We start from the raw sequence: 16,140 nt of genomic DNA, 5'->3' as shown, positions 1-16,140 counted from the left end.
GCTTGTTTAACATGTTAATCAAGCCATGCTCGAGCTTGATTCATTAATAGCTTGTTTTTCATTTTTAACAAGCATGGCTTGAGATCGACTCGTTTTCGAGCTCGTAAAGCATAGAATTGAGCTTGAGTTTGAGCTTGATTCGAGCTGGTTAAAAATTAAATATATCTATAAATTAATTTTAAATCAGACATAAAAATGTAAATTCATTCATAAATAACCAAAACGACACAAATAAGAGCTAAAAAAAACATAAATCAATATATTATTGAACATTCCAAAATAATACATCTAGAATATCCATCATACACTGATATCACCATATAAATAACAATGAAATAATTTCACCCCTTTAGTACTTCAGCTAAGTCTGGTGAGAAAGTAGGGAGGACGTCAAAGAATCCATTAAAATCAGAAATTACAAATTCATCTCCAATAACAACTTGTCAAGTATCCTGCAAAGTTCATAATAACATTAGTACTAATATTTTTATTTGTCTTGTGTTCAATTCCTTCCATTGACATTAGTACTAATATTTTTATTTGTCAACTCAACAAATGAATCAAGCTCAAGCTTACGAGCCACCTAAATGAGCCGAGCTCGAGCTCGCGAGCCTATTATCAACATGTTTACGAGCTCACGAGCCGAATATCTTTAGGCTTGAACTTGGTTTGATTAAATTTTCGAGCTCAAAATCGAGCTTGAGCTTGGCTTGATATAATTAACAAACGAACTCAAACGAGCTTTTTATCGAATCGAGCTTCGAATAGCTCGCAAACGGTTTGGTTCATTTACATGCATAGGTCTATCTGTCTATTCAATTTAAAAATATATGTATTTTTTGTAGCTAGTCATAACCTGATATAATGACAAATAACTAATCACAAAATGATATAATGACATGATTTTTTGTAAGAGAGATTTTCATATGAGAGGGTTTCACATATATATTTTCGTTAGACGAGTCAATCCGATTCATATTTAAAATAAAAGTAATATTTTTAGCGTAAAATATAATATTTTTCTAATAATGGGGTCGGTTTGGAGATTTGTATCACAAACTTGATCCATGATACGGTCTAAAAAAATTTTTGTCGTGAAATAATAATCTTTCTCTAGGGATCTTTTTTAGTCGAATATGTAACGACCATGAGCTATTCCGATCATAGGCTCCCTCTGAGTCATTCTCCTGTAAACGAATTTCTTTTGAGCCTTTTCTCTCAAAGACTTTCTCGTACGCCGTCATTCATATAATATCTCACCATTAGAAAATGGTTACTTTTGCATCTCTCAACACACGAAACTATAATCTTCAGGCTTAAATATTATAGGTTATATTTTAGATGTTTGTATAATTTTAGTTAATAATGAAATTTTAGATACACTCTGTATGAAATCCATTCTTCAAACAGTCACTCCAAATCAGATCACTTGTGGGGGCCCGTGCTCCTGATTAATCTTTAATGACAAAACAACCAGGATTTATTAATGTAAACAGCGAAAGCGATTAAAAATTTTCCTTTTGGGCCAATAGAAATTTCGACATTACCTTCACGTAAATAGGACATCCCAAAAATTTTCAAACCACACAAACAACATTTATATACTCGAAATAAAGTCATAACATCAATTCACAACCCTATAGCCGCACTGGCCAGGACTAAACACATATAGAGCCGGCAAGGCTCGATCACACAACTATCAATACAAAACATCGTAAAAATAACAGTACAGCTACACGGGACATCTCCCCGGTAAATGTATGACTCCATAATATAGTATATATCTGGGAACTCTCAATCACAATCCAGCTACTGGGCACCGCTACCTGACGCTCCACCAGACGCGTCAAATCCTCCTGGATAACCTGCTATGGCATCAAAAACAACCACAACATAAAAAGAAACGAGGGGTCGGGCTCCAGTACGACGAACCAGTAATATTACGACAAATATAACTGACATGAAATAAAATCAAGTAAAATGCAATGAAATGCAATGCGTGTCGGTAACAACAAAATAATGGATACCAAAGCGGAGTCCAAATGAAACGCATCAGCAACAGTAACAGTGGCCACCTGTGCCAGGACCTGCAGCAACGTAATATCATGTCGCCGCTCAACCATGCACGTAGCATCGAGGGTACGGGAGCGACCCGCTCAGCCCTCATGCAAGTCACCAGGAGTGCTAATCCTACCCACCCACTCCATCGATGAAGCAACAACTCGATAGATCAATATCAATAGCAATCAAAGGAGTCAAGGCTCGAAATGCTATGCCACAATAGTATCAACTCAAATAAATGCGAGAATGCAATCACGTATTCACAGAAACACATAAGGCACGCCACAACTCATTACAAAGTACTTAACGTCATTTCACATCATATAGACGTCATAATAAAACAGTTCATGCGTACCTCAACTGGACTTTAATTTACCACAAAATATCTTAAATCCTCAAGAAAGTCTGGTAAATGCCAACTCAGACAAATCACCTGAATATTAATTTAAATGGTCTTATCATCATATAAAAATTCCAGAACTATTTAAATTCACTAAAAATCCAATTTCAATAATTTAGGCCTTTTAAATTTCTAAATTCTCAATATTCGACTAAAATACCTAAAATCAATTATTTCTATTTTATCGTCGCAAAATATTCTTTTTAGCTTTAAATGACGCTAAACTAATATTTAAGCGACTGCGATAAATTCTAGGTTCACCACACTCTACCTCCAACTTGCACAATTTCGGAACCTACAACAATAACCCAATGATTAATCAATAATGATACATTATTTGAGTCGAAATTGAATTAAATTCACGTGAGCAACAATTCGCACCGAGGTAGCTTGTAATCCGAACAACAGTGGCTGAAACCGAGCCTCAACCAAAGCTAACCGGCAACAGACGGCAAACTCGCCGGAGAAGATGACCGGAATTACGCTAAAAACAGAGAGTTCTCGAAAATTTGCAAAAGTGGTATCAAAAGTAAGCTTACGACATAAGGAACAAAACCCCTCAATCAATTTTTTAGTTTTGAGCGGCGGAAGACGACGAATTTAGCGGTGAAAGAGGCGGCGTTTTTCGCCGGGTTTTCGGAAATCACGATTTCACCTAGCAAGAGTGGTATCAATGGAAAGCTTACGTCGAGAGCTTTCCAATCGTATATTTACTTGAATTTTTTGGCGACCGGTACGGCCACAATCGGCGATCAAAGAGGCGGCGAAAATGGTGAAAATGTTTCGACAGAAGGTCACGGGTGAGGAGAGAGAAATCGGTGATGATGATGATGATTATTTCTTTTTTTTTTAAAATTACTTATTTATTTATTTATTATTTATCCTTGCTTAAACTTTGGGCTGGGCTTGGGGTGTACGGGCTGGGCTCTCACATCACTTCATCTAAGTAAAATCATTAACCAACCGAATCCAACCTGATTGGATTTCTCCTTGATAATTAATTGATCCTTGCTTTTATTTCGTGAAGATGCTAATAATTATTTATCTTTATTCATTTAATTTGTTCACTGTTTACATATGTTATATATATACAGAGGATCGATAACGTGGCGGCTCACACTTTATAGTCAAAGTATCATGCATCACACCTTCGAACGCATATGCGTATTAATCGATACATATTTTTCAACCCTTATTTTATAGAATATTTGAATCTCCTCCCTTCATTTAATAGTTGCATGTTTCGCATTGGAAAAATCTTCAACATTGTTGAGATTGAATATCAACAATGAATTCTCATGTTAAACATGACTAACGAGTGAAAATTTTCACCAAGAAATCCATGTTTGCTCATTTGCATGGCATAAATCATTAAGATCGAGCAGATTTGGCCACTCGGTTAAGATACATTTGATGCTACTTCAAAAGGTTCATTCATTAGAATTGTAGATGCAATGAATATTTGAATCTATGGTATAATGTATGAAAAATCATTTTCCGATTTGTTAACACTGAATATAATCATAGGAATCTCCTTAACATGCCACGTTCGATGGATTGAGTAGGTCTCTTCTGAGACGGTCTCACGAATCTTTATATGTGATACGGGTCAACCCTACCGATATTCACGATAAAAAGTAATACTCTTAACATAAAAAGTAATATTTTTTCATGGATGACCCAAATAAGATATATATCTCTCACAAAATACGATCATTAAGACCGTCTCACATAAGTTTTTTGTCGGATGGATTTGGTTCAAATTCTTTAAATGGGCCAATTGAATCTCACAATGTCATAAAGTGTTATTTTTTGAAATAATATTTGTTCGATCAATCAAGTGTTTAAATGCGTGGTTCATATAGGAACGAGGCTATTATCAAGGCCCGTCTTATGTTTGGTTTGGAAAATCCATTCATCTCCTCTGCATGTCATTATCCAATGCTGTATATTTACGGAGTTTTTGCCAAAGGTTGTGTTTTTAAATCACGTTTTAGAAATTATAGATTATAAAAAATTGAGTAAAAAATCAAAATGGGTAGTGTTTAAAAATAAAAAGTTAAAAAAATTTAAAGTGGAATTTTTTTATAAATAAATGATATCCATATTATCTTTTTAATAAAATAACATATTTGTCATTATTAGAGAACATACGTCTTTTTTCACTTATTTGAATATATAAAAAGGATAATTTTGTATTAGACAATCGGGTATATTGTCCAGAATAATTTATATTTATTTATCAAAATGTCACAATCAATTTTGAAGGATCAGAATCAGAATGAAACCAGCTTTCATATTCTAATTACCAACTCCTTATCATTTTTAACCCTTTTATTTTCATAAATTATCAACTTGCAATTTTTTTTTTCACTGTTTCATAATCTACAAAAGCATAATATTTTGCATAAGACTAGTAATAAATCTGATTTTTTTTAAGTAAAAAGATAAGAAGCATTTTTTTTGTTAGTTGATTTTGAAATGAGTTCAATTCTAGAATAGGTCTCTTGTGAGATAATCCCACGAATCTTTATATGGGAGACGGGTCAACCCTATCGATATTCACAATAAAAAGTAGAGTAGGTCTCTTATGAGACGGTCTCACGAATTTTTATCTGTGAGACGGGTCAACCCTACCGATATTCACAATAAAAAGTAATACTCTTAGCATAAAAAGTAATATTTTTTCAATGATGACCCGAATAAGAGATATGTCTCACAAAATACGACTCATAAGACCGTCTCACACGAGTTTTTCCCTCAATTTCTAATAACCGATTCTGACTTTTCTTTTTATTGTGTCTGTGGGTGAAAATTGAACTACAGAAAACTCTCGAATCTCAGTTGTTGTTTTTGAATTATATTATTTGTACAATCAAATAGAAAACATATTTAGTGTATTAATAATAAAATTGAATTTCTCCGAAGGCTATTATTCATCTTTAAATATGCTAATTAAAGCTTTCCTGTCATTTTAATTTCAAACTCTTTGAAAGTTGACAAATACACGTTTGTAATTTAGTAATCGATCTGTTGTTTTTAAAATGCACATTTTCTCAATAATAATTCACACCCAATCAGTGGAATCAAATCTCGAACGATCTTTCCCATTATAATATTTGAAAACGAACAGTAGTAAGTAATTCAACTTCAATCATCATATTTACAAAAGTATTAAATATCACCACAAGTCAGCTTATCGAAACAGTTGCCATAAACTTCATTTTTCCATAAAATAAAAATAAAAAAAATCGACTATTCTTCTTTCTTGTTATTTTATTTTCAATAAACAATATTTTTATTTTTCAGATCATATTTATTTGACCATTCACCACTGGAATTACAGCTCAACAGTTGTTTTCTTTTTTATTTATTTGACTATATATATTTATACGAGAATTTTTTTTGTTTGGTAACTTGTATTTTTTTTATCTAGTGTATTTTCAATTTTTTATTTTGATATAATAAATTTTGAATTTCGTCTGTTTTGGTCAATTTAACTCCGGAACATTGATTTTTTTTTCAAGAAATCGCCAATTAAATTATTGCTAACACATATTTTGATGTCACGGTCTTTGATTTTTTTTTTTTTTTTAAATATCAAAATGCATATAACTTAGTAAGATTTTCTTGATTTGTTTGAAATGTTTTCATGTTAAGTTGATGCCAAATAAATTGACTTTTATAAATAAATAAATCACCGATTTTTTTTACCATGTCATCTTTGACCACCGTCTAATAACTTTTTCGCAATAAAATTGAATGTCATGGTGGTTAATTGATCAAAATAATCAAAATTCAGAAGTTATTGTACAAAAACAAAAAATTTAAAAGTTAGTGGATCAAAACCCAAAAAGAACAAGTTATTAGACCAAAATTTATTTTTTCCCATAGTATTGAAGAAGCAGCCAAAGTGTTGGGTTACATGAAAACGTGTAAAATGTTGAGTAGTTGAAGTTTTTCGCTCATGATAAGAGGTCTATGTCATGAAAATGAACAGAGGAAAGCCGTGAAATTACACGATGAAAAATGTGATTTATATAAGAAATATTGATAGATTACAGTGCAATTTGAATAGAAAATAATTTTGGTGAATTTGTTCACAATGAGGAAACAAAAATGAGTATACATATTTCAGTATCTTTGATAATTTACATGATATCTTCAACTTTAATAAAATATAATAGATACAAGAACAAAGACAAAAGAATGAACATCACGTTTTACTCAGCAAAAGAATTAAAAAACAATAGGAAGTACTTGAGCCTCATAATTCCACTCTCGTGGCGTATCTGATACGCAAATGCATGGCCAGCTTGAAAAGTTATGCTGTCGAAATTATATGCGTGCGTTGATTTATTTTTATAAGAGATTATTATGTTATGTCTAATTTGAATTATACTTGTTTGTTACATCGATCAGATAAAATAATTAAAAATTTATGATATTTAAAAATCGATTTGATATTTTAAGTTATTGTTTCCAAAATAATTAAAAATCTCTAATCTCTATTATTGTAGTTGATCATACTTGACTAGTTGGACAAATCATATTAGCAACCTAAAGTAAAAATAAAAATAAAAAAAATTCATATTGTTAGGGAGGAATATGAATAACTACTTGTATAGGTCCCATTCAGAGACCTTCTTGCTCAGTTAAACAACAGCGAAGTAATCGTCCAATGTTCCACCGGTGACGCGTATAGCTAGCTTCCGATGGGGTGATGAATTTTACTGTCCAAGCTGCTGAAGAACTTTGCATTCCTGATGTCTTTTTCTGGACCACAAGTGCATGTGGATTCTATGCTTACACTCAGTCTATTAAGCTCAATGAGAAGAGATATTCGCCACTAAAAGGAAACTTTTAGTTCTGTAATATGAAACCTACATCTTTGAACTTATTTAGATAAAAATTTGATGCTCTTAGAATTGAATATTATATTGTTAGGGAGGAATATGAATAACTATATCAATCTCTATGAGACTATGACACTGAAATCTCGTTTATCTAGTAAAGTCCGAGTATAAGAGTAATATAAATGGAAACTATCTAGGTTGCGGGTCATTATCTCGGCCGGCAGTCTGACGACTGGCGGTTGACACCTGCATAATTGTTTTGGTTGAACAATGAAGACGAGAGCTACTTGACCAATGGGTATTTGAACACGATTGTATATGACATTCCATGCATGGAAGGAATTCGTTTGAAGGATGTTCCAAGTTTCATTAGAACCACAAGCCCAGATGATTTCAGAATCAAATATGTGATGTCTGAAACAGAGAGAGCTAAGAGAACTTCTGCTATTGTATTGAACACATTCGAGGACCTTGAAATGGACGTTCTGAGAGAACTGTCATCAATTTTACCCCAATTTATGCTATCGGGCCTTTGCAGATTCTGGAAGAACAATATTAATTATAAAAATTGCTTAGAGCTTCTTGGAACGAATATGTGGAAAGAGGATTGCCAACCGTACGTAATCAAACATTTTGTGGATTATAAGGCCTGATCTCGTTTCGGGGGAGAAGGCCATTCTCCCGCCTGAATTTCTTGAAGCGACGAAAGAAAGATCTCTTATGGCATATTGGTGCCCTCGAGAAAAAGTTCTGAATCACTCCTCCGTTGGAGGGTTCTTGACTCACAGTTGATGGAACTCGACCCTCGAAAGCATATGCAGCGGGGTGCCGATGATTTGCTGGCCGTTTTTTGCGGAGCAAAAGACAAACTTTTGGGTATTGCTGCACTCGTCGGGGCAATAGCATGGAGATCGACAATAATGCGAAGAGGGACGAAGTGAGAAGTTTGGTCGTAGAGTTGATGAGTGGAGACAAAAGGAAAGAGATGAAGAAAATGGCCATGGAGTGGAAGAAATTGGCTAAAGAGTTATCTCATGAGAATCTCACAAGCATTAGACAATTTGTCAATTGTTTAAAGTTGAACTTGTATCTTATGTTATGTTTGGTACAGTAATAAATGTTTGTTTGCAATTATCTAATGCTATTATAAATATATGAGTTTGAATTGTGAGCTTACTATTTTACCCTTTCATTTATTTTACAATTTTTTATGTTCACGAGGTTCTTTAGGTCATTTTCTAAGTTAATTTAATATGAACATTAATAGTGCTATTATAAATATATGAGTTTGAATTGTGAGCTTACTATTTTACCCTTTCATTTATTTTACAATTTCTTATGTTCATGAGGTTCTTTAGGTCATTTTCTAAGTTAATTTAATATAACATTAATAGTGTATTTAATTCCATCAAGATAATTATTAATTTGATTTTATTTTTGAATTTCATTATTGTGAGCTTACTATTTTACCCTTTCATTTATTTTACAATTTTTTATGTTCATGAGGTTCTTTTAAGTCATTTTCTAAGTTAATTTAATATGAACATTAATAGTGTACTTAATTCCATCAAGATAATTATTAATTTGATTTTACTTTTGAATTTCATTTAGTTTACATGTTACATATTTAAAAAAATTGCTAATATTACTATTTGAATTTCATTTAGTTTACATGATACATATTTAAACATTAAATTATTTTCTACGTTAGTTATTTAAACATTGACACCAAATTCATAGAAAATTACTATAACAATGTTATAAATTAAAAAATTGTTAATATTCCGAATATTAAGTTAATATTGGGAATACGAATGGAGAAGAGTGAGACTGAAAAAAATTAAATTATTAATAAATATTAAGATCATATAAAACATCTTTTTCTAATTTAAAATAGAGATATTTTTAGACTATTTATATATCAACATAGATATATGATTGATAGAAAATGTTTGTATGTAAGTGATTTTAATGCAAATATTTAAGCATTTAGTCAATTTCGATATATGATGCTAAAAAAATATCCTTAAATAATATATTATCTATTAATAATAATATCTATTAAATATATGACTTTCATTTGTGAGCTTACTATTTTACCTTTTTTTTTTTTTTACAATTCGTCATATTCATGATGTTATTTAAGCCATTTTTTATGTTAGTTTAAAAAGGTCATTAATAAAGTACTTAACTCAATCAAAATATTTATTATTTTAATTTAATTTTAATTACTTAAAATTATACATTGCAGTCAAATTCATGAAAATCTCTACCATATTAATGATAGATAATAATGTGATGACAAAGGGAGATGATACATATTTAAACATTAAATTATTTTCTACGTTAGTTATTTAAACATTGGCACCAAATTCATAGAAAATTACTATAACAATGTTATAAATTAAAAAATTGCTAATATTCGAAATATTAAGTTAATATTGGGAATACGAATGGAGAAGAGTGAGACTGAAAAAAATTAAATTATTAATAAATATTAAGATCATATAAAACATCTTTTTCTAATTTAAAATAGAGATATTTTTAGACTATTTATATATCAACATAGATATATGATTGATAGAAAATGTTTGTATGTAAGTGATTTCAATGCAAATATTTAAGCATTTAGTCAATTTTGATATATGATGCTAAAAAAATATCCCTAAATAATATATTATCTATTAATAATAATATCTATTAAATATATGACTTTCATTTGTGAGCTTACTATTTTACCTTTTTTTTTTACAATTCGTCATATTCATGATGTTATTTAAGTCATTTTTTATGTTAGTTTAAAAAGGTAATTAATAGTGTACTTAACTCAATCAAAATATTTATTATTTTAATATAATTTTAATTACTTAAATTTATACATTGCAGTCAAATTCATGAAAATCTCTACCATATTAATGATAGATAATAATGGGATGACAAAGAAAGATGAGACGGATGAAATAAAAATAAAGTATTAATAAATAATAAGTTCATATAAAACTTCTTTCTCCCATTTAGAATAGAGATATTTTCAGACTCTTTGTTTCAACTGAGATACGTGATTGAGAGAAATGTTTGAATGTAACTGATTTCAAACACTGTTTTTAAGTTATTTGGTCAATTTTTTATATATGCTGCTAAATAAATATTACTAAATAATATGCTTCATTTGATCATTTAGTGTTCTTGCAATGAGATGAGTTTTTTACCCTAGCGTTAACATGTTTTATTATTATATGTCATTTGTGTTGATTATGTTGTATGAATGTCATATAAAATGTCAATATTTCCCAAAGAATAAAATCGTTTTCCAAAAAGAAAAAAATTGTTCATCCAGAAAAAGAAATACATGAAAAACAAAGTGTACACGATTCTCATTCTATTTATAATGGTATGAGAAAAATTTTAAAGTTTTGTGGATACAATAGATCAATTTTGTGAATTTTTAGTAATCTAATCTAATCTAATCTAATCTAATACTATTATAAATATATGAGTTTGAATTGTGAGCTTACTATTTTACCATTTCATTTATTTTACAATTTCTTATATTCATGAGGTTCTTTAGGTCATTTTCTAAGTTAATTTAATATGAACATTAATAGTGTATTTAATTCCATCAAGATAATTATTAATTTGATTTTACTTTTGAATTTCATTATTGTGAGCTTACTATTTTACCCTTTCATTTATTTTACAATTTCTTATGTTCATGAGGTTCTTTAAGTCATTTTCTAAGTTAATTTAATATGAACATTAATAGTGTACTTAATTCCATCAAGATAATTATTAATTTGATTTTACTTTTGAATTTCATTTAGTTTACATGTTACATATTTAAAAAAATTGTTAATATTACTATTTGAATTTCATTAGTTTACATGATACATATTTAAACATTAAATTATTTTCTACATTAGTTATTTAAACATTTACATCAAATTCATAGAAAATTACTATAACAATGTTATAAATTAAAAAATTGTTAATATTCCGAATATTAAGTTAATATTGGGAATACGAATGGAGAAGAGTGAGACTGAAAAAAATTAAATTATTAATAAATATTAAGATCATATAAAACATCTTTTTCTCATTTAAAATAGAGATATTTTTAGACTATTTATATATCAACATAGATATATGATTGATAGAAAATGTTTGTATGTGAGTGATTTCAATGCAAATATTTAAGCATTTAGTCAATTTCGATATATGATGCTAAAAAAATATCCCTAAATAATATATTATCTATTAATAATAATACCTATTAAATATATGACTTTCATTTGTGAGCTTACTATTTTACCTTTTTTTTTTTACAATTCGTCATATTCATGATGTTATTTAAGTCATTTTTTATGTTAGTTTAAAATGGTCATTAATAGTGTACTTAACTCAATCAAAATATTTATTATTTTAATATAATTTTAATTACTTAAATTTATACATTGCAGTCAAATTCATGAAAATCTCTACCATATTAATGATAGATAATAATAGGATGCCAAAGGGAGATGAGACGGATGAAATAAAAATAAAGTATTAATAAATATTAAGTTCTTATAAAACTTCTTTCTCTCATTTAGAATAGAGATATTTTCAGACTCTTTGTTTCAACTGAGATACGTGATTGAGAGAAATGTTTGAATGTAACTGATTTCAAACACTGTTTTTAAGTTATTTGGTCAATTTTTTATATATGGTGCTAAATAAATATTACTAAATAATATGCTTCATTTGATAATTTAGTGTTCTTGCAATGAGATGAGTTTTTTACCCTAGCGTTAACATGTTTTATTGTTATATGTCATTTGTGTTGATTATGTTGCATGAATGTCATATAAAATGTCAATATTTCTCAAAGAATAAAATCGTTTTTCAAAGAGAAAAAAATTGTTCATCCAGAAAAAGAATTACATGAAAAACAAAGTGTACACGATTCTCATTCTATTTATAATGGTATGAGAAAAATTTTAAAGTTTTGTGGACACAATAGATCAATTTTGTGAATTTTTAGTAAATTGAGATGTTGAGCCAGTTGCACTTTATTTCCTCCAATATCATCTTGATATCTCATATGCATATCTTAATTACATTATTCGTGTCTCTTCTCAAAACTTTTAAAATGCAATAATTAATTTTGTATATCGTTTCACAAGTTATAAAATATTATAAACAAAATGTAAATTCGATAAAAGAAAATTTGTTTTGTTTCAATGAATAATATAATATTATGTTCTAGACACAACAAGTGAGATTGAAATTATATTATTTTCATGATATGATGAACGCAATCATTGTTCCAAAGCTTCTAAAAAAGTGACCAACGAGATGACTTTCCTGAATTGCGTCAAATTAAACGAGGACACAGTTCTAATATATAGTAATTTGATAGATTTTCAAGTATTATTTCTCACAGTGATTGAGAAATAATTGTTAAAAATTTATTAACCTTATAGCTATATGTTAATAATATTGATACTGAATATATAAAATTGATATTACAAATATCACGATGTTCGAAAAAATTATAACACCATTCATTGGTTATGTTGTTGAAGGATATATAGGTTATACATACTTTTACTTACAAGTAAAAACCTATCACGACTAAATAATTTTTTCTTAGGAGTTACAGTTGATGATTGTCATAAACTGAAAAATCATTCAACAAAAAAAACAAATAGTCGAAATATAAGATTACCGGATAAAAACAATGTAGAAAACCGAAAAAATATCGTGATAGGGAAGCAAACTACAAGCATGTCAGATCTCAGATGAGGATTCTAAATAAGATAATAAGTATTAAAGATGATCATATACTTGTTGAGTTTATTATAAAAACTATGACAAAGAGTTGTTGAGTTGTCAAAACCAACCAAGAAGCTTATTAAAAAATGTGTCATGTGGATAAGATAACTTTTCCGATTAATATACCGTCTATGTTCATGATTTTTATTTTTATTTTGTTTGATTTGTTTTAATTGATAAATGCTACTAGCCATATTTTAATTCATTTAAATATTATCAAAATTTCATTCATATATTTTCATCAATTTCGTTGCTCACGTGCAACGCACGTGCACTTTTCTAGTATATATATATATATATATATATATACACAGATTATTTATCGTATCATATATCAATCAAATCATTAGTACAAAATTACAATATTATTTGGCTTTTTATATATAAATAATATTATTTTTCATATCAAGTATGAATCGTGTCAACCCGTATTATGAATATAAATTCATTCGTCCTACTAATAAAAATAAAAAAAAATATAAATGTGGATTATACATATATTTTATAATAACAATATTTTAGTAGCTTGAATTTTTAAGCTTTATTAATTAATTAATTTTGACTGGGGTCGGGGTTTTGAATCCAATTGCAGATGGGACTGACAAAAAATAATGTAAAAGAATCCATGGTGTAAAAAAAGATGGATTTTTAGAACACGGACAATTGAGTAAAATAGATTCTAGTACGTGTGGATTTAAAAACATTCTACTTAAAATAAGTGTTTTTTAAGTTGATTTTAAAAATATTTTTTTAAGTAAAAATTTTGATAGTTTTTTGTTTGGATAGATAGATGAAAATTATTTTTTTTAATATGATTTATTTAGAAAATCACTTAAAAGCTATAAATTTGGTCTTTTGAAAAAACAATTATTTTAACTTAATTAAGTGCTTTTAAAAGCAATACAATACATATCCAAACATAATAAAACTATAAAATCAATTTTTAATTATATATAAAAAAACATTTTTAAGAAAAAAGCTACTAAATCCAAACGGAAATCTCAATTAAAAAAAATCACAATTATATTATACCTTTAATTTTAGTTCCCAATATCCTGCGTTTTAACATTTTTCTGTTCTAGAATACTGGGATTCAAAAATTATATATGTCAAGTTAGCATGAAAATTCGTCCCAGATTATTTGATTTGCTCTTCACAAACCAACTCTCCATCAAAAGCAAACAACATAGGTCACTTAGACAAAGGTTACATTAATAGAATAGAAAAGTTAGTTTTAGTCAATTAAATGTATTTAAGGGGCAAAAACTTCTTTTTTTAAAAAAAATATAAAATAAAAGATAAAAGATTGTTTGTTTGGAGATACATGTTCATCGAGAAAAGTGTTCAAGAACCCAGAAAATATAACTTTTGGATTTTCTCTTTAGATTTAAAATTCTTAAAAAGAAAAGAAAAACTATTATTTAATTTTGTTGTTTTATCAAAACATTTTCTATTTTTTAGGGAAAAAAGTTGCGCTTTTTATATTGAATGAAGAAATTTGATAAAAAAATATGATATGTTTTGAGATAAAAAAAAATTGTAAATATCATCTAGCAAAAAATTGGGCTTATTAAAGTGTTTTTCTCTGTTTTATAGTTTCTCTATGCAAACCAACCAAAAATGCCATTCAAACAAGTTGTTCAGAATCAAATATTAATGATCGATTTTTCATATAGCAAGCTTCGCCTCATCAAAAGTGGGAGGAAAAGAGGGGCCATGACCAGAACCGAACGACGCGACATGATCTTTGAGTGATCTTTTGTGTTTGAAGTCCGAACCGCAGACGCACAGCCAGCGTTTGCCGCAGTTCTTCTCGTGAGTTCTCCAGTCTCCTTTAACGGCCAAACGCTTGCCGCATTTTCGGCATGAAAAACGCTTCATTCCATGTTTTCTCTTGTGATGTGTTTGTAAAGTCCTAAAATCCTTAAGGGGTTTGGCTCTGGGGTGGTTTATATTGTTCTTGCATCCTTCTCTGTAGCAGTAGCATGGGATTCCTAACATGGCGCTTGGTTGAGTCCCTTTCAGTGAGTTAGGGCCTCGGCGATATTCTGAGCCATGACCCCACATGTGCATCTGACTTATATATCAAACATGAGATAATCAAAGAAATTATCTTACACATGTAAGAAATTAAAACAACAATCATAATTGGAGTTCTTGATACTAATAGTTTCTTATGTGATCGGAGCAAGATGGAAGTCATATTTTCAAAGTATTCGGAGCAAGCTGAAGATACTAATAGTTTCTAACGATAACATAGATCCAAACATCTTGAGTTTCTTCAGTATAAATACAGTACTATTAATTAGTTTGAGCTACATAATGTATTCATACATGCATGATGCATGATATATGTATATGTATGAGGGTATGCACCTGGAGATTGTTGTAGCGATTGAAGGTTTTTTTGCATATTTGGCATGAAAAATGAGTGAAACCCACCAAGATTTGTTCAGGTGTAGGTATCCAGTATGGGCTAACTAGCTCTACTGAACTTATATCCTTAATACGACCAACATCAGCACTTGTATCGAAGAATCCACCGTTGGGAAGGCCTATTTGCAAGGCAAATGCAGCATCTTCTTTAGCGCGACCATCGCTTTGATCAGAAGCGTTTCTGGTATGCAATTTCTCTTGAGAAGTCAATGGTTTGTTTGGGAAGAAGTTGAATTGTTCGATATCTTTGTTGACAATCGAGGAGGAAACTAGAGAACAAAATGGGTTAAATGAAATACCACCTGAACCTTCCATGCTTATGATCCGTGCATATTTCTTTGTGTGTCAAGGTCTTCTTATATATACGTAACCAGTATTATTATATTAACCTCTATTGAAAGTTAGTCATACGAAAATGGCTTAACTTCTAATTGAGTGTGATGATATTCATAGTCTATATCAAATAGTATCGAATATCGAACTCGAGCTCAAAAAAGAAAAAAAATGAAGTTGAAAATCAAATTCTTGATCAACTCAAGCTTGTGATCAGAGAGCTCTCGGACTCGAGCTCGA

General features: G+C 29.4%; 1 protein-coding gene, 1 long non-coding RNA gene and 1 pseudogene across 2 annotated transcripts; 1 reads left to right on the top strand and 2 right to left on the bottom strand.

Moving 5' to 3' along the window:
* Window positions 1-1,595: 1,595 nt before the first annotated feature.
* Window positions 1,596-3,274, bottom strand: LOC142520612 (uncharacterized). The gene is made up of 3 exons (XR_012813961.1): window positions 2,843-3,274; window positions 2,733-2,756; window positions 1,596-2,494 (listed from the first exon to the last, which is right to left on the bottom strand). It is a non-coding gene; the product is annotated as an uncharacterized LOC142520612 (long non-coding RNA).
* Window positions 3,275-4,309: 1,035 nt separating this feature from the next.
* Window positions 4,310-8,431, top strand: LOC142515058 (7-deoxyloganetin glucosyltransferase-like; annotated as a pseudogene).
* A 6,286-nt stretch (window positions 8,432-14,717) lies between these two features.
* LOC142520603 (protein TRANSPARENT TESTA 1-like) lies at window positions 14,718-15,980 on the bottom strand. Its single transcript, XM_075623655.1, has 2 exons — window positions 15,508-15,980; window positions 14,718-15,204 (listed from the first exon to the last, which is right to left on the bottom strand). The coding sequence occupies exons 1-2, from the start codon at window positions 15,880-15,882 to the stop codon at window positions 14,800-14,802; spliced, it is 780 nt and encodes a 259-aa protein (XP_075479770.1). The 5' UTR covers window positions 15,883-15,980; the 3' UTR covers window positions 14,718-14,799.
* Window positions 15,981-16,140: the final 160 nt, after the last annotated feature.

The sequence above is a fragment of the Primulina tabacum genome, chromosome 1, assembly GCF_025594145.1.
Source record: "Primulina tabacum isolate GXHZ01 chromosome 1, ASM2559414v2, whole genome shotgun sequence".
Taxonomy (NCBI): Eukaryota; Viridiplantae; Streptophyta; class Magnoliopsida; order Lamiales; family Gesneriaceae; genus Primulina; species Primulina tabacum.
The sequence above is the reverse complement of the archived record's forward strand: the minus strand, read 5'-3'. Positions and strand labels throughout refer to the sequence as shown.

Coding starts and splice junctions, on each gene's coding strand:
- LOC142520603 (XM_075623655.1), bottom strand. CDS start 15,882: ATGGAAGGTTCAGGTGGTATTTCATTTAACCCATTTTGTTCTCTAGTT. Junction 15,205..15,507: donor ATCGCTACAACAATCTCCAG/GTGCATACCCTC, acceptor TATATAAGTCAG/ATGCACATGTGGGGTCATGG.